The sequence below is a fragment of the Protopterus annectens genome, chromosome 7.part0 (assembly GCF_019279795.1).
Source record: "Protopterus annectens isolate FY-2018-M chromosome 7.part0, PAN1.0, whole genome shotgun sequence".
Classification (NCBI taxonomy): domain Eukaryota; kingdom Metazoa; phylum Chordata; order Ceratodontiformes; family Protopteridae; genus Protopterus; species Protopterus annectens.
In genome coordinates this window covers 1,098,607,348-1,098,628,362 of record NC_056739.1, presented here as the reverse complement: position 1 = coordinate 1,098,628,362, position 21,015 = coordinate 1,098,607,348, and the positions used below count along the sequence as shown (strand labels likewise).

The following is a 21,015-nucleotide window of genomic DNA, read 5'->3' as shown; positions in this document are numbered from 1 at the left end:
CTAAATCTGAGGCAATTCACAGTGCATCATGGGATAGGGGCTTGGCCTCTACCAACTGGAAGACCTCGAGCTTTGCATGTGGCCTTAAAGCTGAGGGATGGGCTCCGAACACATCAGTCAAGAATGAACAGAGAGACTGAATAACCTCACATACAGTTATGGCTAGCTCAACACAACTACACTATGCTCTTCATAGCACAGTGTTGCCAGTACTGACTTTTAGAAAGATACGTGCAGATCAGGAAAATGCTTTCTTAATAACCCAAGTGGAACCCCCTTACCCCACCAGCAGGAAAGCTGTGGCCCTGCAAGTCCTGAGACACAGGGACCTGCTTTCCATGGTAGAAGTAATGAAAGGTTATACAATTTCCATTCCATTTGCAAATGGTTTGTCTGACAGGTTTCCCTTCCTTTCCCTTTACAAAGGCAACAAACACCTGGTCTGAATTTCTGCCTAGTGTTTTTTTCTACCCATGCAAAATCTAAGCTGCCTACACACATGAAAGGAATGCAACATTTCAACTTTTCTGCTGATGGGAAGAAAAACTGTCAAATGAATGGCTTAGTTTAACGAAAGTTCAGTCACAACCTTGGCCATGAAGGTAGAGGTAGTTCATAAGGTGATTCTACCCTTAAAAAAAAAAACAAAAAAAAAAAAAACAAAGGTTTACTGCAAAGGAGCAACTCAGAGATGACCATGCAACTCAGAGATCCATCTAGCCCAGGTTGAGGTTCTCAAAAGTGTAGTTTTCCAGGTACTGAGGCAGGTGGTTCAAAAGGTAGCAAGATCCTTTGATGAGAAATCCTTTTCTTTGGGGGAGGGGGCTTAAATGAAGGATTTTTTGAAAACTGCTTCAGTCAGCTGTGAAAATAAAAGATAATGCGGTGTCAGACAAACAAATATGTCTGAGCCATGTATCCAGATAGAGGCACAAGATAAGTCTGATTTCAAAAAGTTTAACAGGTGATTGAGGACCTCAGACAATTGTGTTTGGATTGGATCTTGTCCCCTGTTAAAGCACCAGTGGGAGAAACTTTTCTGCTCAGCCTTACAGGACTTTCTGGTGCTGGATAATCTGTCCTCTGTTAGATGAGGGACTCTACAAAATAGTGTTTCATACAACTACATGTATTCTACAGACTACAAAATATCAGTGTTTTCATTCTAGTGCAGCATTCTGTGTTTCATTCAACTACATGTGTTCTAAAGAGCAAGTATTACCAGCAAAAGTTCGACATGAACAGCTGCAGTAAGTAACCCTTTCAAGTACAGTTTTAGTGCAGCCAGCTTAACTTCAAGGTTTCATCGAGTTTATAGTAACAGCAAATGTTTCATAACAGACTTTTCCAGCAGCATACCAGTGTTTTTCCATAAAGACTGTGAACTCTATACAGAATAAGCCAGCAATGACAGCACTGCAGTTTCTCCTTACAGAAAAAACTTTTCAGTAAGATAGCACTACTTCATGCAAACAATGGACACAGCAGAGTAAACACAGCTGTTAACCCAAGTGCACAGCACCACTGTTTACTTCAAAAAAAGCCTCAAACAACTTCAGAAAATAGTATTAAATTAAATCAGTGTTCCTTCACAACATAAAATACATTATCCAGTTAACAGCTATCCCCACAAACTTTCAAGTTTCCGGTGTGATGTCACACAGCCAAAAAGCACTAAAATAGTTAAGCTATAGACAATGGCACACATTCTTCCAGAACCATAAAGTTATGAAAGATTTTATGTACACCTTTTAGTTAACAGCTCAAAAATGTTTAAATTAATCACTAAAAGTAATTTCCATACCTGTTGTATAAACTTGTCAAGTAATACTGCTACAGTTAAAACATCAGTAAATTTTTGGTTTCATTTTAAAAACTGGGTAAAGCAGTCTAAAAATGTTCTATTAAAGGTTGCTAGATCAAGTAAGTTAAATATGTCTAAACGCAAAAGGGTTGAATCACAGAAGCAGGCTATCAGTACAGTTTCAGACAAATTCAGCTTATACAATTCAACATGCACAGTTAAGTTGTAGCAATACAAACGTTCAAAATGTAAAATTCTTGTTTTCATGCAATTCAAAATTAAAATAAGTTTGTTGCAGTATTAAACACACAAATGTCAACAGTCAACCTACATAAAGTACAGTTTTGTACCCACCATAAATGTAGATGTCCAATAGGTATGCATCTGCAGTCATCACATATGGGTTGTCCTGCCTCAGGCAGCCCTTCGGTCGGTCGGATTCCAAAGTCTGGGTCCGGCGTCGGCTGATGTCGCCCCTTCCCCGACGTCAGAGCGCCTGGGGTATAAAAGCGTCAGCCGACGCCATCTTCCTCAGTTTTTCTTGCCCCAGATGCCAGGTGCCCTCCAAGGAAGGCTAAATTTGGAGAAATGCAATAAATTCCAAACATGCACAAAAATATATACATATATAAAAACAAATACACCATAATAGATGACCCCAGCTAGCTATGAGGGGAATGTACCCAAGAAATACACAGATGGGAAGGGGGGAGGGTCAACCTGACTGCAGATGCATACCTATCGGACATCTACATTTATGGTAGGTACAAAACTGTACTATGTCCTTCAAGGATGCATCTGCAGTCATCACATATGGGTAGAATACCATAGCCAATCTGGGGGTGGAGGATCTATGTAAAGGATGGTGTAGCTAAAATGCCCTGCAGGACTGCCGTAGCAAAGCCTGCTCTGGATCTGGAATATAAAGGTAAGTTGTAATGCTTGGAAAATGTATGCACGGAGCTCCATGTAGCAGCTTCTAAAATGTCCTTGGTAGCCACCCCTCTTAAGAAGGCTGTGGAGGTGGCTGTGGCTCTGGTCGAATGAGGTCTAATGTTAGGTGGCACAGTTTTTCCATGAAAGGAGTAACAGAAATGAATGCAATTCCCTATCCATTTTGAAATTGTCTGTTTTGAAATTGCTTTTCCTTGTGCACCAGCAGCATATGCTACAAACAACTGGTCCATTTTTCTGTAATTTTTAGTTCTGTCCAAGTAGTAGCGCAACTGTCTGTGTATGTCCAGGGTGTGCAGAAGCTTTTCCCCTTTGTTTTGTGTATTTGGAAAGAAGGTAGGCAGGTGAATAGCTTGGTTTAATGAGACCCTAGATACCACCTTTGGCATAAATGAAGGATTGGTTCTCAATGAGACTCTGTCTTGATGAAAAATAAGAAATGGCTGCACTGCCATGAGGGCCTGTAACTCAGACACTCTTCTTGCTGAGGTTATGGCCAGAAGGAAGGCAGTCTTCCATAAGAGGAACTGTAGTTCTGCAAATGCTGCTGGTTCAAAGGGAGGCAGTGTTAGTTTTTCCAACACGAAGTTAAGGTCCCAAGTAGGCAGTGGTGGTTTCCTTGGAGGATTGATGTTTTTAATTCCTCTTAGAAACTGCCTTAGCAGAGGATGAGAGAAAACAGGAGGATCAGTGTTGTACTCTGCTGAAATTGCTGAAGCATGAATTTTAATGGAAGAGTAAGACAGGCCATTGTGGAGCATTTCTGCTAAATATTCCAGGATATGCGCCATGTTCATGACTGTTGCATCTAGGCCCTTTGAGGTGTTCCAGGTGCGAAATCTTTTCCATTTTGCTGAGTATGCCTTTCGTGTGGAAGGCCTGCGAGCTTCCATGATGATATCCCTTCACTCTCTTGGATAGCTTATCCTGGTGATGAGTCAAGGTATTTTCCAGGCAGCTAGCTGTAATGTTTTCAGGTTGGAATGCAGAGTTTTGTAATTGTGCTGTGTCAGGAGAAGCGGCCATTGTGGCAGAAATTAGAAGTTATGTACTCACCATAACGTTCCATCTGAGTAGGTATATTCATTTGTCTGCAACCTGTGGGTTATGGATCCGACATCGGATCCGAACCGGCATGGTTTACCAGCTATGGATCCAAGCTCTCAGCTCCTCCCCTCACCCATAATGCCCTGCTCTCCCTACATGACCTCAGATCGAGTTTGCCAACAGCATAAACACCCTGAAAAGAGTAACAACATATGCAGGAAACTGAAAGGCCAGGGGGATAGGAGGGCGGGATGGTTGCAGACAAATGAATACACCTACTCAGATGGAATGTTATGGTGAGTACATAACTTCTAAATCTGAAGTAGGAGATTCATTTGTCTGCAACCTGTGGGACAGAGTCCCCAGCTACCTGAATCTTGGGCGGCCATCATGGAAGGATATTCCGGAGCACCGCGGAGCCAAAGGATGCTCTACCTCTAGATGCAAGATCCAACTTATAGTGGGAAATAAAAGTATGAGATGAAGCCCACGTGGCTGCTGCACAAATGTCATCTAGAGGAATACTAGCCTTAAAGGCGGCCGAGGTAGAGACTGACCGGGTTGAATGGGCATGTACACCCTCCGGTGTGGGCCTTCCCAAAGCTTGATAAGCTAGTAAGATACATTGTGAAATCCAGCGAGATAATGAGACTTTGGAAATTGGCTTGCCCAAATTAAATTTAGCAAAGGAAATGAACAACTGGTCGGATTGCCTATGACCAGCAGTCCTGTTTAGATAAAATCTAAGTTGCCTGTGAACGTCTAAGGAGTGAAGCTTGTACTCACCCTTGTTTTGATATTTGGGGAAGAAAACAGGGAGGTTAATGGATTGATTAATGTTTGCTTCAGAAGCTATCTTAGGAAGAAAGGACGGGTTGGTCCTGAGGAAAACACGGTCCGGATGAAAGACCAAGTACGGAGGTTTAGCTGATAATGCTTGAAGCTCTGAGACTCTCTTGGCCGAAGTAATGGCTACTAAGAAGGCAGTCTTGAAAGATAAGAATTTCAGATCTACAGTAGCCGCAGGTTCGAAGGGGGGAGCGGTCAAGGCCTGAAGAACTAAGGAAAGGTCCCAAGGAGGAACCGCTTGCTTTATAGGGGGCCTGAGAAGAAAGGTACCTTTAAGGAAAATCTTACACAATTTGGCAGACATCAGTGGACCGGAGTCATGACCAATGTGATAATGAGAAATTGCTGCAAGCTGTACTTTGACCGTGGAACTGCTGGCACCATCATTAAAAAGAGTGGTTAAGAAGTCAAGCACCAAAGGGAGAGGAACTGTGAAGGGTTTAGGCCTTGCCGTTCCGCCCACAAAGAACGCTTCCACTTGCTACGGTAGACTTTCCTAGTGGATGGCTTGTGAGCTGCCACCAGGATGGCCTTAACAGGGGCGAAATACCGGGAGTCCTGATCAGGAGTGGAACTGGAGCAGCCAAGCGGTCAGCTTGAGGTTGTCCAGGTTCGGAGGAGATAGATGGGATGGATGAGAAATCAGATCCGGAATGGGATCTAGAATCCAAGGAGGATTCACTGAGTGAGACCTTAGGAAGGGGAACCAGATCTGTCGAGGCAAAAGGGAGCAATGAGGATCATTCTGCATCCCAACCGAGAGGCTTTCTGAAGAACTTGGAGCATCAGAGGCAAAGGGGGATAAGCATAAAGAAGACCGGGTGGCCAAGCATGCACCAGAGCGTCTCTTGGAGAACCTCCGGGAGGAGGTATCAGAGAAAAACTGTCGCATTTGGTGTTTGAGGGAGGCAAAAGATCGCAACAAGGAGTTCCCCACTGTGCGAAGATGCGTTCCGCTACCTGAGTATTGAGAGACCACTCGTAGGGGGTGAGAATGGTGCGACTGAGTTTGTCCGCCAAGATGTTGGACCGACCCGGAATATGCGTTGCTATGAGAAAGCAGTTGGTGGAGATTGCCCATTCCCACACTCTCATGGCTTCTCGACAAAGGGGGTAAGACCTGGTTCCTCCCTGTTTGTTGATATACCAGACAACAGACATGTTGTCCGATTGAATCGCAATTGTTCCCAAGGGAAGAAAGGCCTGAAGTGCTAGCAACGCTAAGAGCACTGCTCTCATCTCTAGGACATTGATATGCAGCAAGGTCTCTGAATCGTCCCACGTGCCTTGGACCGTCCGGCCTGCAAAATGCCCCCCCCACCCAAGGCGGGAGGCGTCCATGGTCACCGTGGCGAGAGGGGGAGCGGCACAAAAGGGGCGGCCTCCGTGGAGATCTGGAGACTGTAGACACCACAGGAGGGACCGCCTGCACGGCACGCTTTGCTGATCGCAATGGGATGATGCATAGGAAGAGCAAGATACGACCACTGAACCATGAGGTTCCATTGAAGAATACGCATATTGAACCTGGCGAGAGGAAGAAGCGCAATCGCTGCCGCCATGGACCCTAGGGCCCTCAGGACCAACTCCGCTGGAACTGAATTTGCGTGGAGAATGGCCCTCACCTGGAGCTGTAGGCTTTGCACTCTGTCCGCTGTGAGGAAAGCTCTCAGTCTCCTCGTGTCTAACCTGGCACCTATAAAATCTATGAGCTGAGTGGGTGCTAGGTTGGATTTTTTTGTGTTTATCGTGATGCCCAGGCGTGGAGCAAGATGGAGAAAGGAGTCTCGCCAAGAGAAGTAGATGCCTTGTTGGGCGGTGAGAAGCCAGTCGTCCAGGTAAGGAAAGACCTGAACCGATTGAAGCCTCAGGTGGTCCGCTACCACTGCTAATACTTTGGTGAACACCCTGGGGCTGTGGTGAGACCAAAGGGAAGGACCCGAACTGGTAGTGACTGGCTCCCAGCCGAAGCGGAGAAACCTCCTGGAGCGCCTGTCCATTAGTATGTGGTAGCACGCATCCTTGAGGTCTATGGAGCACATCCAGTGATTTTCTCCCAGAAGGGGAGAATAGACTGCAGTGACCATTGAACTTCTCCTTGGGAACTGCCAGGTTCAAGAGTGAAAGGTCTAAAATTGGTCTTAGATCCCCGTCTTTTTGGCACTAAAAGAACCTGGAGTAGAACCCTGATCCGATCTGGTCTGGGGGGATGGGCTGGATGGCTCTTTTCTTTAGCAGATGGCCAATTTCTGCCAAAGCGGCCTCCCACTGACCGGGTGGAACGTCGGGGAGGGACTTCAATTTTGGCAAGTGAAGAAAGGGGATACGGTATCCTCTGGATATAATCTGGAGAACCCAGCGGTCTGATGTTATGGACTCCCATACCGCTAGGTGCTCCGAAAAACGTCCCCCGACTGCCTCCAGAGTGGAGCAGCCGGGCAACCCCTCAGGGCTGCTGCGCGGGCCGTTCAGAGAAGGGTTCTCTGGACCCGAAGTTCCTAGGAGCCCCTCTGCCCCTAGGGCGGCGTCCTCCCTGTCCTCTGCCACGGAAGGACTGGTTGTCCGGAGCAGTCTGGGATTGCTGCGACTTCCGGAACCACATCTTCTTCTGACCCTTTTGGTTCCTAGAATAGGGCCTCTGGGGTGCAGAGAAGCAGATTCCAACGGCAGACAGCGTCTTCCCGTCCTTCTCGCTCTGGGTCAAAGTGTCGCGAACAGTTTTGCCAAAGAGGGCAGAACTATCGAAGGGGGCGTTCGCAAATGACGCCTTGAAGGGCTCTGAGAAATCGCAATGACGGAGCCAGGCCTGACGTCTAGTAACTAGGCCTGCCCCTGCGGCTCTAAGGGCACCTTCCGTAGCATGGGACAGTAGCCGCATAGAGGTATTAGTGACGGACCTGAGAGTGGCCATGCGGGTGGAGTGCAACACTTTGTCCTCAGACATGGACTCTGGAGGGGATGCAGCGTATTCTTTTATAAGATCGTGCTGCATCCTAATCACGTGTGCCAGATAGTTCAGCGCCCTCACCGAGAAGGTCGCTGAACTAAACATCTGCTTCCCCAAGTGGTCCATCATCTGAGACTCCTTGCTCGGGGGATGGACTGAGGGACTCTCTTGAGCAAGTTCCCTCTTGGTGGCCGCCGTCAACATGGCATCTACCGGAGGCCCCTTACTCCAATGGGCACGGTCAGCCGGGGGACTGAGAATACGGTTGGGCCTTTTTGGGATTGGCTCCACGGTGTCCGGTTCTTTCCACGCCCTGGTGGTAATGAGGTCCACCAGGGGGTCGGCAGGAGGGGACACCCAAGAGGTAGACGGGCCCGCTTCAAATGCCTCCAAGAACACGGACTCATCAGAGGAAGACTTGGGGGCAGACCACCCCCCCCCCTTATGCGGAGCATTTCCATGATGTCTCCAAATGAGACATCCTCGGGGGGTGACCTTGGGGAGCCTTCCCTTCCTCCAAATCCGTGTCTTCTGTGAGAGACTCGGGAGTCAATGTGCCTCCTTTGCACGTATGTTTTGGGGAACATCCTCCGGGGGCTGTCAGAGGACTCCTGCAAACAGTGACCTGTTCCAGGGGAACAGCTTGGGGCAAAGGAGCGGGCTGTCCCAAGGGCCGGATGGTGGAAGCCTGACCCAGTGCAGATGGAGCGCGGGACGGAGCCGAAGCAAGTGCCGGGGGTCCGGAGACCCTCAACAGGGCCCTCCACTACATCAAAGCCGAAGGGGCCGACCTCGACCAAAGGATCCGACAATCGGCTCCCCACCGGATCCGAGTGGATCGGAGCCGGCGCCGAAGCACTCTGATCCGAAGGGGCAGTGCGCTCCGACACAGACGGCGCCGAAGGAGCACTGATCCCCCCCGATTCCGAAGCTCGGATCCAGGCTCCGAGAGGTCGGATCCGAAGCACTCGAGGGCAGGGTCGGATCCGAAGTACCAAGTACTATCGGAGCCGACCCACCCGGCTCGCTGCTCGGCTCCAACTGCCCCGAACCCGGGTAGGGGGTCGGAGAAGGAGCAATTGGCTTGAAAAAAGGGGTCGAGCCCCCCCCCAGAGGGGGGGGGGGGGGAGGCAAGAGCACTCCCATCTGCATCTGGGCCTGGATGAACCTTCTCATCATCCGGTCCAGATCAGCGTCTGACAGGCTATAGGTTGATCTCGACGAGGCTACCTAGGTAGGCCTCGAGTGCCTCCTGGATAGCCTCGACGGAGATCGGGTCTCCTCCTCCTCAGGTCCCGTGAAAACACACAGGAGACCGGAGCCGAGGAGTGGGAGAGCCAGCAGACAAGGAGGCCGGAGGAGAAGCCTGCTTGGCTGGCGGGGCCGAAACAGAGGTCTCGGCCCGCCGCTTATGGTGCTTCTCCCTCCGGTCCTTCTTTCTAGCTTCCCTCTCCTCCAAACCACTACAGGGAGGTTGAGTCCCAGGAGGAGGAGGGGGAGCTGGAGAGGAGACAACCGTAGAAACGGTTACCCCCGAAGGAGCGGAGGCTGGAGCAGAGTCCGGTGGCAAAAGACCCGCCAAGACAAGCTTGGACCTCCGCTCCTTCAATGCCCTGGGGTTGAACCCTGCACAAATGGAACATCCAGAAGTGAGGTGTTCAACCCCAAGGCATCTAACGCACAGAGTGTGGCCATCAGCCGGGGAAAGCTTATGGCCACACTCGGAGCACTTAGAAAACACTGCTTTGGGTTGTTCAGACATCCCAAGTACACAAAAAAGTTACTTAAACTAGGGTAAAGCAAAAGTAACTAAAGCACACACAGGCCCAAACACACACTACGCTACCAGCGAGGGGAGGGAAAAGTAAAAATTAAATTTAAAACACTAAAAGTATTATCAAGTAATAGGGAAACCTAAACTTTCTGACAACTTTCACACAAAATTACAAATTTAAACACTGTAAATACTAGAAAACTGCACTTAGCTGAAGAGCTTAGGAACACAAATCTGGTCACCAGCGCGGCAAACAAGATCTGGGGTCATGTAGGGAGAGCAGGGCATTATGGGTGAGGGGAGGAGCTGAGAGCTTGGATCCATAGCTGGTAAACCATGCCGGTTCGGATCCGATGTCGGATCCATAACCCACAGGTTGCAGACAAATGAATCTCCTACTTCAGATCCATGGTTTTGTCAGTGACATGCTCTTTAGCAATGGGTACCAGTGCTGTCTTGGCCAGTCCGGAGCTATCAGAATCACTCTTGGCTGCTCTGCCCTGATCTTCAGTAAGACCTTGGTCATTAATGGAAGAGGTGGGAATGCATACACTGTTAGATCTCTCCAGCTGAAAGAGAGGGCGTCCACTTTCCATGCTTGTGGGTGGTATGTCCTTGTGCAGAATTTGTCCAACTGATGATTGTGTGGGAAGGCAAAGAGGTCTATGTCCGGTCTCCCCCATGATTGTGTTATCTGATGGAAGATGTCTGGGTGCAGCATCCATTTGTGTGCATCCATGATGTTCCTGCTTAAGCTGTCCGCCAGTATATTGTCCTTTCCTGGTACAAACTGGGATTGCAGCTGTATATTGAGAGTCAGGGAAAGTTCCCATAGATTCATTGCCAGTCTGCAAAGAAGGTAGGAATGGGTGCCTCCTTGCTTGTTTATGTACCACATAACTGTAGTGTTGTCTGTCCTTATTAGCAGGTGGCCTTGATGTAGAAATAACTCGAAGGCCTCGATTGCATGTATCGCTGCCAGCATTTCCTTTTGGTTTATGTGCATGCGTAGCTCTTTTTGTGACCATAGTCCTTGAATGTATCTTCCTTCCATGTGCGCTCCCCATCCGTGGTCTGAAGCGTCCGTTGTAATGGTTTGGCTGGCTATTGGTTTGCTGAAGGGCAAACCCCTGTTTGACTGGCTTGCTTGAGCCCACCACAGAAATTCCCTTTGAAGGCATGGGATGAGTGGTATCAAGGTTTCCAAGCTGTGACTGTGCTGAGTCCATAAACTCCTTAGGTACCATTGGAGTTTCCTTATATGTAGGCCTTGCTTGAGGAATCAGAAGAATGCAAGAAGCCATGTAACCCAGGGCCTGCAGGATTTTCCTTGCAGTCAGCTGAGTTTGTCTTGACAGGTTTCTGAAGTAATCCGGTAGTTGGTTTTGTTTTTCTTCTGTGAGGAAAGCCATTTGGGTGGTTGTGTCTAGATCCGCACCCAGAAAAGTTATTCTTTGGGATGGTACAAGTCTTGACTTGTGAATGTTGACTGTATATCCCAAGGCCTGAAGAAGATAGATGGCATAATTCAAGTGTTTTACCAAAATTTGTTGGCTGTCCGCTTGTATAAGGCAGTCGTCCAGATACAGGTATATTTGCATCCCCTGAAGTCTGCAGTGTGCAATTACTGATGCCAGGCATTTCGTGAATACTCTGGGTGCAGTAGATAAGCCAAAGGGCAATGCTGAGAATTGATAATGCTCTGAACCTGCAAGAAACCTGAGGCGTCTTCTGCAGCTTTGTCTGATAGGGACATGCAGGTATGCCTCCTTGAGGTCCAGAGTTACCAGCCAAGACCCCTTGCCCAGCATGGGAAGGAGTTGCTGTAGAGTCAGCATTTTGAATTTTGGCACAATGAGATAAGTATTTAGTGCGGACAAGTCAAGAATAGGCCTCCATTGCTTTTCTTTTCTTGGAACAAGGAAGAGTCTGGAATAAAATCCTTGGCCTTGTTCTGCGAGGGGAACCCTTTCTATTGCTTTCATGTTCATTAAGTTGGAGATTTGTTTCAAAGCCTCTGCCCTTTGATTTGGTGGCAGGTCTGGCATGCCTTTTCTTTTCGGTAATGTGTGGAAATGGAACCTGTATCCTTTGTCTATTATTTGTAGTGTCCATTTGTCCCTTGTAATAATGTGCCAATTGTCTGTGCACGTCCAAAGAGTGCAGTAGTCTTTCTCCTTTGTTTTGTGGATTCGGGAAAAAGGCAGGCAAATGAATGGACTGATTTAGGGCCACGCTAGACACCACCTTGGGCAAAAAGGAAGGACTGGTCCTGAGGGAAACCCTGTCTGCATGGAATATAATGAAGGGCTTCACTGCCATAAGGGCATTTAATTCAGACACTCCTCTTGCTGAAGTGATGGCTAGAAGGAAGGCTGTTTTCCAAGAACGGAATTTCAACTCTGCTGCTGCAGTTGGCTCAAAGAGGGGAAGAGTGAGCTTTTCCAACACAAAGTTAAGGTCCCAGGCTGGAGTGGGAGCTCTCCTGGGTGGTCTTAAATTTTTGGCCCTCTAAGGAATTGTTTTAGCAGGGGGTGAGAGAAGAGGGGTGGGATCAGTATTATAATGTGCTGAAATGGCAGAGGCATGAATTTTAATTTACGAGAAGGATAGGCCCTTGTGGAGCATTTCTGTTAAGTACTGTAGAATATGAGGCAAGCTGGGCACCGTTGTGCCCATCCCCTGAGCCTGGCTCCAGGGAAAGTATCCTTTCTACTCTTCAGCATAGGATTTTCTAGTACTAGGCCTCCTTACCTCTAAGAATGACATGCAGCACCTGCTTACTGAAGGATGTTAGAGAAGAGCTCAAGGAATTAGCCAGGCTGCAAGGTTCAGGGTGTGAAGTTGAGGGTGCAGAATCTGGCCCTCCGGCTGGGACAGCAGGGAAGGGCTCTGAGGCAGATGCCATGGTTGCAGCAGTGTCATACTGCGCAAGAGGGGGAACCAGTGCTGGCGTGGCCAGTCTGGTGCAATCAGTATTGTCCTTGGCTTGTCCTGTTTGATCTTTAGTAGAACCTTCAAGAAGAGAGGCAGAGGGGGAAGGCATAAACTGAGAGGCTTTCCCAGGTAAAGGACAGGGCATCCACTTTCCAAGCATGACTGTGGGGAGTTCTTGTGCAGAATTTCTCCAATTGGTAGTTCTGAGGGGAGGCAAACAGGTCTACCTCTGGAGTCCCCCATTTGTTCCTCAAGAGGTTGAATATTTTGGGTTCTATTTTCTATTCGTGTGGATCCATGAGATTTCTGCTTAAGTCGTCTGCCAGTGGATTTAGTTTGCCTGGCAGGAATTGAGCTTGTAGGTGTACTTGGTAGCTCAAGGCTGTGTTCCACAGAGCCATGGCTAGTCTGCAGAGAGAATGCAGTGGGTTCCCCCCTGCTTGTTTATGTACCACATAACTGTGGTATTGTCTGTCTTTACCAATAGTTGTCCTTGGTGAATAAGGTCTTTGAAGCTGTCAGAGCATTCTGTATAGCTAACATTTCTTTTTGACTGATATGCAGGTGCATCTGTCTCGGGTTCCATTTGCCCTGAATGCACTGCCCTGCCACGTGAGCCCCCCATGCATAGTCTGATGCTTCTGTTAGGGTTTGGGTGGCAGGGGGTAGAGTGAAAGTGAGTCCCTTGTTGTGGTAGGAGGCCCCTGCCCACCAAAGGAACTCTGTCTTCATACAAGGAAAGACAGAAATCATTGTTTCCAGGTCCTGAGAATGTTGATACCATTGGAGTTTCCTCATATGCAGTCTTGCATATAGAATTAGTAGAATGCAAGAGGCCATGAACCCCAGGGCTTGCAGTGTTTTCCTTACAGATAGCAGGGGTTTTGTGGCCAATAGTTTGAAGTAGGTTGTCAAACTTGTTTCTCTGGAGTGAGGAATGCCATCTGGGAAGTTGTGTTCAAGCTTGCTCCCAGGAGTACAATCTGTTGGCAGGGTACTAGGTGAGATTTCTTTTCGCTGAAGGTGTACCACAGTGAGGTTAGAAGTTTCTTTACGATTGCCAGGTGTTGTAAAAAGTCCTGGCTTTCTGCCTGAATCAGACAATCGTCCAAGTATAGGTAAATCTGAGTATTTCTCTGCCTGCAAAATGCAATGGCTGGAGATAGACACTTTGTGAATACCCTGGGCGCAGTAGATAAGCCAAAGGGAAGAGCAGAGAACTGAGTGTGCATGGAGCCTGCCTTCAAGCGTAGGTATTTCCTGCAAGATTCCCTTATTGGGATTTGCAGGTAAGCTTCCTTAAAGTCTAAGGTTGCCAGCCAGGAATCCTTGGCTAGCAAAGGAAAAAAACTGTTGAAGAGTTAGCATTTTGAATTTTGGAACTACCAGAAAGGTTTTGAGAATAGAGAGGTCCAGGATAGGACGCCAGGAGTTGTCTTTTCCGGGTAACAGAAAATGTCTTGAATAAAAACCTTGCCCCCTTTGTTCTGCTGGGACAGACTGAATAGCCCTGATACTGAGAAGAGAGAGAACCTGCTGCTGGGCCTCCACCCATTGATTTTAGGGGTAGGTCTGGCCAGCCATTTGGGGTTGGTAGTGTGTGGAAGTGGAATCTGGATCCTTGGGAAACTAAAACCCATTTGTCCTGGGTGAGTTCCCAGTTTTTTGCATGCAGGGCGAACTTTCCTCCTAAGGGAGCAGGTAGTTGAGCAGGTCTTGGAAGGGTTAAGGTTAAATCATTGTGCCATTTTTCCATAGGGGGTTGGCTTACTACTGCTTTGGAAGTGGGAGCCCCCCACTGCTTAGGGTCTGTGTGCAGCCCGAGACTGTCACCTAGGTGGTCTGCTGTTCCTGGGTTTGGACTGAAGACCTGGAAGAGACTGGAAAGGACCAGTTCTTTGAAGGCCAATGCCTACTGAATCTGAGAGGCTGTACATGTAGGAAATCTTTAACAGTTTGCATAGATTTAGCTTTTTCCTCCATCCTTTTGAGGACGACTTCTGCTTTGTTGCCAAAAAGGCAGTCAGTCTAAATGAGCATCCAGTAATTTAGCTTTAACAAGACCTGGCAAGTTTTGTTCCTTAAGCCAAGCATGCCTTCTAAACACAGACCCAGTGACAGCAGCCCTGCAAGATGCTTTTAAAGCGTCAAAATCACATTGCAAAGTATGTTTACCAACTTGTTCTGCAGAATGCATTAAATCTTGCAATTCTTTGTTCAGCAGAGTCAGGAATCAACATCATTTTCTGTTTAAAGTAGTCCCAAAACTATGCTGCTGATACTTTAACATAGGAAACTGGCAATTTAAAGCCCTAATGGCCAAAGTAGAAGTGTATACCTTCTTACCCCATCTGTCTAAGGCTCTAGAATCTCTATCAGGAGGGGTAGGATTTTTGGCAGCAGTAGCCTTAATGCCTTTTAGTCCTTGAGAAATGGTTTCTGGATCCGCAGGAGGATTCTTAAAGAGGGACTTGTGAGAGTCAGGTACTCTGTAGTACCCATCAGGTTTTCTGGGAGCTGGAGGTAAAGTGTCTGGGGTAAGGCTAGATTCCAAGAAAGCATCATCTATAATGTCCAGAACAGGAGGGATAGCTAAATGCCTGTGTTGAGGCAGGAGTAAGAATTCCCCAAGTCTCTTTTTGGACTCAAAGTAATCCTGGCTTTCCCAGCGGAAATGCTCCCTAGAGTATGCAACGTTTCACTGAAAAAAAAATCTTCTGGTGGGGAAGCAGAGGAAATGGAATCCTCTGAATCAGAATCCTCATAAGTAGATAAGGGCAAATCCTGGTAATCAGAAGAAGCAGAAATATCAGATGACTGATCAGAAGAATCAGAAAGAAATTCAGTTCTAGATCTCTTAGAGGGGGAAGGCTGGCTTCCCCTAATTAAGGTAACAAGGTCTTCAGCCATTCTAAGCATTTGTTTTTGAGGCATATTGGCCTGAGCTCGTGGTTTGGTGGTCGGTTTTCTAGGCTTAGTGCGAGTTCTAGGCCTGAGGGATTTGGAACGTCTGGACGGAAACAATGGTGTAAGTTTAAAATGAAAGTCTGTAGGCCTGAATACACGCTCAGAAGCCGGTGCCTGCACAGCGACTCCAGACACATCCAAGGTAGAGACATCCGCAGTTTCCATAGTCGAAGAAGCATCTCGCGGCATACCGGTCTCCAAATAGGTCTCAGTAGAGGCCTGCGAATCTGGAGTACGGGGTATCAGGGGGCTTCACTGAGTACTGGTGGACTGGTGATTAGTTTAACAGAAGCGTTGTCAGCAGTTTTGGACCTATGTGGTCTGTCTCTGTCTTTATCTTTACTTTTTTTGGAATATCGGTAGTCAGATGGCTTAACAAAGCTGTTTTGGAGTACTGAGAGAGTATGAAAGTAATTGGCTGCAAAAATAGCCCGACGATTAATAGTTTGGGGGTTGAACAAGGCACAAAACAGACAGCGAGGGAAGTAGTGTCTGGGCCTAAACAGGGGATGCAGTATGAATGAAAATCTCGGAGGTATTTGCTTTCCACAGGTAAGACAATTGTTAACTTTTACTGACATTGGTTGGAGCAAGAAAAAGGATCCCCAACAGGGTACTTATATTTTTTGAAGTCTTCGGATCTGAAACTCGAAAATAAAAATTAAAGGAGTCGGCAGACCTGCACTTGCAAATTGCTTCTGCGTCGGGCACCGCACGGCAAGAAAAACTGATGTAATGGTGTCGGCTGCATGTTTTATACCTGAAAACCTGACATCATGGAAGAGGGGACACCATTGGACGGAGAAATCCAAAGACAAAGGTATTCAGACCGGCTGAGGACTACCTGCAGGCTGATATAACCCAAATGTGATGACTGCAACAGTGAAACATGAAGAACATCGGCTGTATCGATTCCGAGGATGGAACAAAGGTCCTATTAGTAATTAATGAACAAAGATTTACAACATCAGATATTGTTTCATTTATGCATAAAAGACAGTTAAGCAGAAAGAAAGAAAGAATAACCTTGCTGGACAAGCATGAGGGTCAGTTTATTAGAAAGGAAAGATAACCATAAAGTGTGCAGACAATACAGAAATATAAAATGTTCTCTTCTCAATGGAAAGCTGCAATCTTGCCAGCTACAGAATGTTCCTTAATGGAATGTTAGATTAAGACCAGGCCTGGAAACCAAGGGAACCAAGGCTAAGAGGGCATGTAAAACATTACAGGGTTTTGGTATTATTAAAATATACTTCAAATACAGTTAGGGAAGTCCGTCACTTCATTCGGCCTGTCATTATAGAGATTAAAATATAGGCACTTGGGCCAGAGTACAGAAGACAAGTCAAATAAAGACTATTTTAGTTTACATTGTTCAAGACAATCAGAATATGACATGCAATAACTTTGGATATTGTTTATCAGCACTGCTAATGAAGGGAGTATTCGAATATTGTGAACATCTAATAAAGACTTATTAAATGAACTACAGTGTTTGGAAAATTCATTCTGAAAAGTACACAAGACTTGGCCCATAAAGGAGAGACTTTCACCTGTTCAGCACAAGTCTGGGTAATCAACAGACAGACTTCAGTTTCAGTCTCAATTCAGTCGTATCCAGTTAATTCCAGTACAGTACAGTCTTATCAATTCTTTCATCCTCCATCAATATGGATAATATATTCTTTGAAACCATGTGGCTTGTGGTGATGAATACTAGATCTATTCTGTCAACCTCAAAGTCCTCAGGTTGGCATATATGACGGACCCCCTGCATTGCAACAGGTGGTCTTCACTGCTGAGGCAGTATAAAGGACCCCCCCCACCTAGGCCAAAATGGGGCTATTAAAATACTTGACATCTCTTCCTTATTTTTTGCTGTACTCTGCGGTTAATGGGAAAGGAGAGGGAGAGAAAGCATACAGAAATAGACCTAAGTGTCAGTCATACAGGCCCCCTTTTTTGGGATCCTGGAGCAAAATTTCCCGAGTTGTCCATTTTCTAGAGAAATAATGTTTATTTCTGGCACACCCCACTTATGGATCAGATCTAATAATACTTCACTTTTAACATGCATTCTTTGGCATTTCATGTCGACCTGTTTAGTTTGTTAAGATCCCAACAATATTAACGCATAAACAAATGAAGGTTAATGTTTTTTTTTATTACAGGTACTGAGTGCTTTCGTCCCTCTTATGGGGACCATCAGAATACAAACATAAAAATGTGCAAAAAGCCTATTCTATACAACCAGAAAAACACTGCCATTGGTTAGAGTCAAGAAAACTAATAGTCAATTAACAATAAATTAAACATTTACCCCTTACTGAAATCAGAATAATAATGTGCACAAATTGTTGATATTGAAGTTAGAGTTGTTCAACCAACTTAAAACCATTTTCAAACATTTTTTTTTGCGATACATTTTTCCTTAGAAAAGATTTAAAAATACATGTATTAAACTACAATAAATGTGTCATACTGAAATTTAAAATTATATAGTTGTAAATTCGGAATATAGAATAGTTGTGTAAGAACTATCATAACCTTAGATGTCCTCCTCTTTTATGTTAGTATTCATAAAGTACAGTTGTGTACACTTACCATAAATGTAGATGTTTGAGTGTATTCACTGTTGCAGTCATTACATTTGGGTTATCTGCTTGCAGTTAGCCCCTCAGTTGGCCTGATTAACAAAGTCTTGGGTCCTGTGTCGGTTGCTATCCCTTCTTCAGTGACTTTTCTTGCCCTAGATGTCAGGTGCCCCTCTAATGTGAAGCAATTAAATATAAAACACAAAGATATACATCAAACAAAAAAGCAAAAACACCAAAAAGCCTTTTAAGCATAGTAAAGGAAAGTAGAGGTTTAGCCAAAAGAAGTTAGGGGGCTGGAGGGAGGGTAACCAGGACTGCAACAGTGAATACACTCGAACATCTACATTTATGGTAAGTGTACACAACTGTACTATGTTCTTCGTGTTTCAGTGTTGCAGTCATTACATTTGGGTAGATTCCCAAAGCTATGGTTGGGAGGAGGAATTTAGAGGAATAGCAGCTATAAGGCCCTGCAAGACTGCAGTAGCAAAGCTAGCTCTGGATTTAGAGAAAATTGGCAAATGATGATGCTTGGTGAAAGTATGTACAGAACTCCAGGTAGCAGATTCTAGGATGTCCCTGGTAGGGACGCCTCTGAGAAAGGCTGTAGAGGTAGATGCAGCCCTGGTGGAGAGAGTTCTGATCCCCTGGGGGATAAGCTTTCCATGGTGCTTATAGCAGACATGAATGCAATGGCCTTATCCATTTAGAAATGGTTTGCTTTGAAATCGCCTTCCCCTCTGCCCCTGCAGCAAATACCACCAGCAGTTCAGATTTCCTTTGAGATTTAGTCCTGTCCAAATATAATCTAAGTTGTCTGTGCACATCTAAGGAATGCAGGATATGTTCCCCTTTATTCTGTGGATTGGGAAAGAAGGTCGGGCAAATGAATGGACTGATTAAGAGCCACACTGGATACCACCTTGGGCATGAAGGATGGATTGGTTCTGATGGACACCCTGTCCACATGAAAGATGATGAAAGGCTCCACTGCCATAAGGGCCTGTAATTCAGATACCCTTCTAGCTGAAGTAATTGCTAAAAGGAAAGCCGTTTTCCAAGAAAGAAAGTTTAAGTCTGCAGTAGCAGCTGGCTCGAAAGGCGGTAGAGTGAGTTTCTACAAGACAAAGTTAGGGTCCAAAGCTGGGATTGGAGCTCTACTGTGTAGTCTCAAATCTTTGGCCCCTCTGAGGAACTGCTTGAGCAGTGGATGAGAGAAGATGGGAAATTCTGTGTTATAATGAGCTGTAATGGCTGAAGACTGGATTTTAATGGAGGAAAAAGACAGGCCCTTGTGAAGCATCTCAGTTAAGTATTGTAAAATCTGAGGTAAATTGGACACTTCTGTGCTCATCCCTTGAGATTGGTTCCAGGCACAGAATCTTTTCCATTTTTCAGCATAAGATTTTCTAGTACTAGGCCTCCTTGCCTCTAAAATGATATCCATCACAGGTTTGCTGAGGGATGGTAAAGGAGAGATTAAGTAATTAGCCAGGCTGCAAGGTTCAGTGTTAGAAGCTGAGGGTGCAGAATCTGATTCTTCTGAGACAGCAGGGAAGGAGTCTGAGGCAGGTGCCATGGAGATAACCATGACGCACTGTGTAGGAGGGGGGGTACCAGTGTTGGCGCGGCCAGTCTGGAGCAATAAAAATCATCCTTGGTTTGTCCTGTTTGATTTTTAGTAGTACTTTGGAGAGCGGGGTGGGGGGCATAGACCGATATGTTTTTCCAGCTTAAGGACAGAGCATCCACTTTACAGGCTTGTTTGTGGGGAGTCCTTGTGCAAAATTTGTCCCAAGTGGTAGTTCTGGGGAGAGGCAAACAGGTGTATATCTGGGCTCCCCCATTTGCTTGTCAACATGTTGAAAATCCTTGGTTCCAGTTTCCCCTCGTGTGGGTCTATGAGGTTTCTGCTTAGTCCGTCTGCCAGTGTATTTAATTTTCCTGGCAGGAATTGAGCTTGTAGGTGCACTTGGTAGCTCAAGGTTGTGTTCCACAATGCCATGGCTAGTCTGCAGAGGAGGTAAGAATGTGTACCCCCCTACTTGTTTATGTACCACATAACAGTGGTGTTATCCGGTCTTTACCATTAGTTGTCCTGGAAGAATGTGGTCCTAGAAGGCGGTCATAGCATGCTGTACAGCTAACATTTCTTTTTGATTGATATGCAGATGCATTTGACTTGGGTTCCATTTGCCCTGAATGCACTTCCCTGCCAGGTGAGCCCCCCATGCATAGTCTGATGCGTCCGTTGTTAGGGTTTGGACGGCAGGGGGTGGTGTGAAAGGTAGTCCCTTGTTTTGGTGGCAGGCTTCTGCCCACCAAAGGAACTCTAGGTGAAGGCAAGGAATGATAGGAGTCATTGTTTCCAGGTCTTGAGAATGTTGACACCATAGGCTTTTTAGATACCATTGTAGTTTCCTCATATGCAGTCTTGCATATGGAATTAGAAGAATGCAGGAGGCCATGAACCCCAAGGCTTGCAGTATTTGTCTTGCAGATAGCAGGGTTTTTGTGGCCACTTGTTTGAAGTAGGTTGTCAAATGAATTTGTTTCTCTGGCATGAGGTAAGCCATCTGGGAAGTTCTATTCAAGCTTGTTCCTAGGAATATAATTTGTTGACAGGGTACCAGGTGTGATTTTTTTCGTTTATGGTGTACCCCAGACAAGTTAGAACCCGTTGTACAAAGGCCAGATGATTCAAAAGTACACCCTGGCTTTCTGCCCAAATCAGACAATCATCCATGTATGTGTATATTTGAATATTTCTTTGCCTGCAAAAAGCAATAAGTGGAGCTAGGCACTTCGTGAATACCCTGGGCACAGTAGATAAGCCAAAGGGCAGTGCAGAGCACTGATCGTGCGTGTAGCCTGCTTTGAAGGATAGGTATCTTCTGCAAGATGTCCTGATTGGGATGTTCAGGTATGCTTCTTTTAAATCTAGTGTTTCCAACCAGCCATCTTTGCCTAGCATAGGAAGAGTCAGCATCTTGAATTTTGGAATCTCCAAAAAGGTTTTTAGAGTAGACAGGTCCAGGATAGGATGCCATGAATAGTCTATTCTGGGTACTGGGAAAAGTCTTGAGTAGAAACAGTGTCCCTTTTCCTCTTCTGGTACGAGTTGAATAGCCCCCAT

At 46.2% G+C, this 21,015-nt stretch overlaps 1 protein-coding gene across 1 annotated transcript in view; it reads right to left on the bottom strand.

Annotated features, from left to right (window-relative positions):
• KIF23 (kinesin family member 23) overlaps window positions 1-21,015 on the bottom strand; it is a 1,082,389-nt gene that overhangs the window by 527,481 nt on the left and 533,893 nt on the right. Inside the window, exon 12 of the mRNA XM_044076375.1 lies at window positions 3,341-3,376. Coding sequence (XP_043932310.1) covers window positions 3,341-3,376 — 36 coding nt within the window. The remainder of the gene's footprint in view (window positions 1-3,340; window positions 3,377-21,015) is intronic.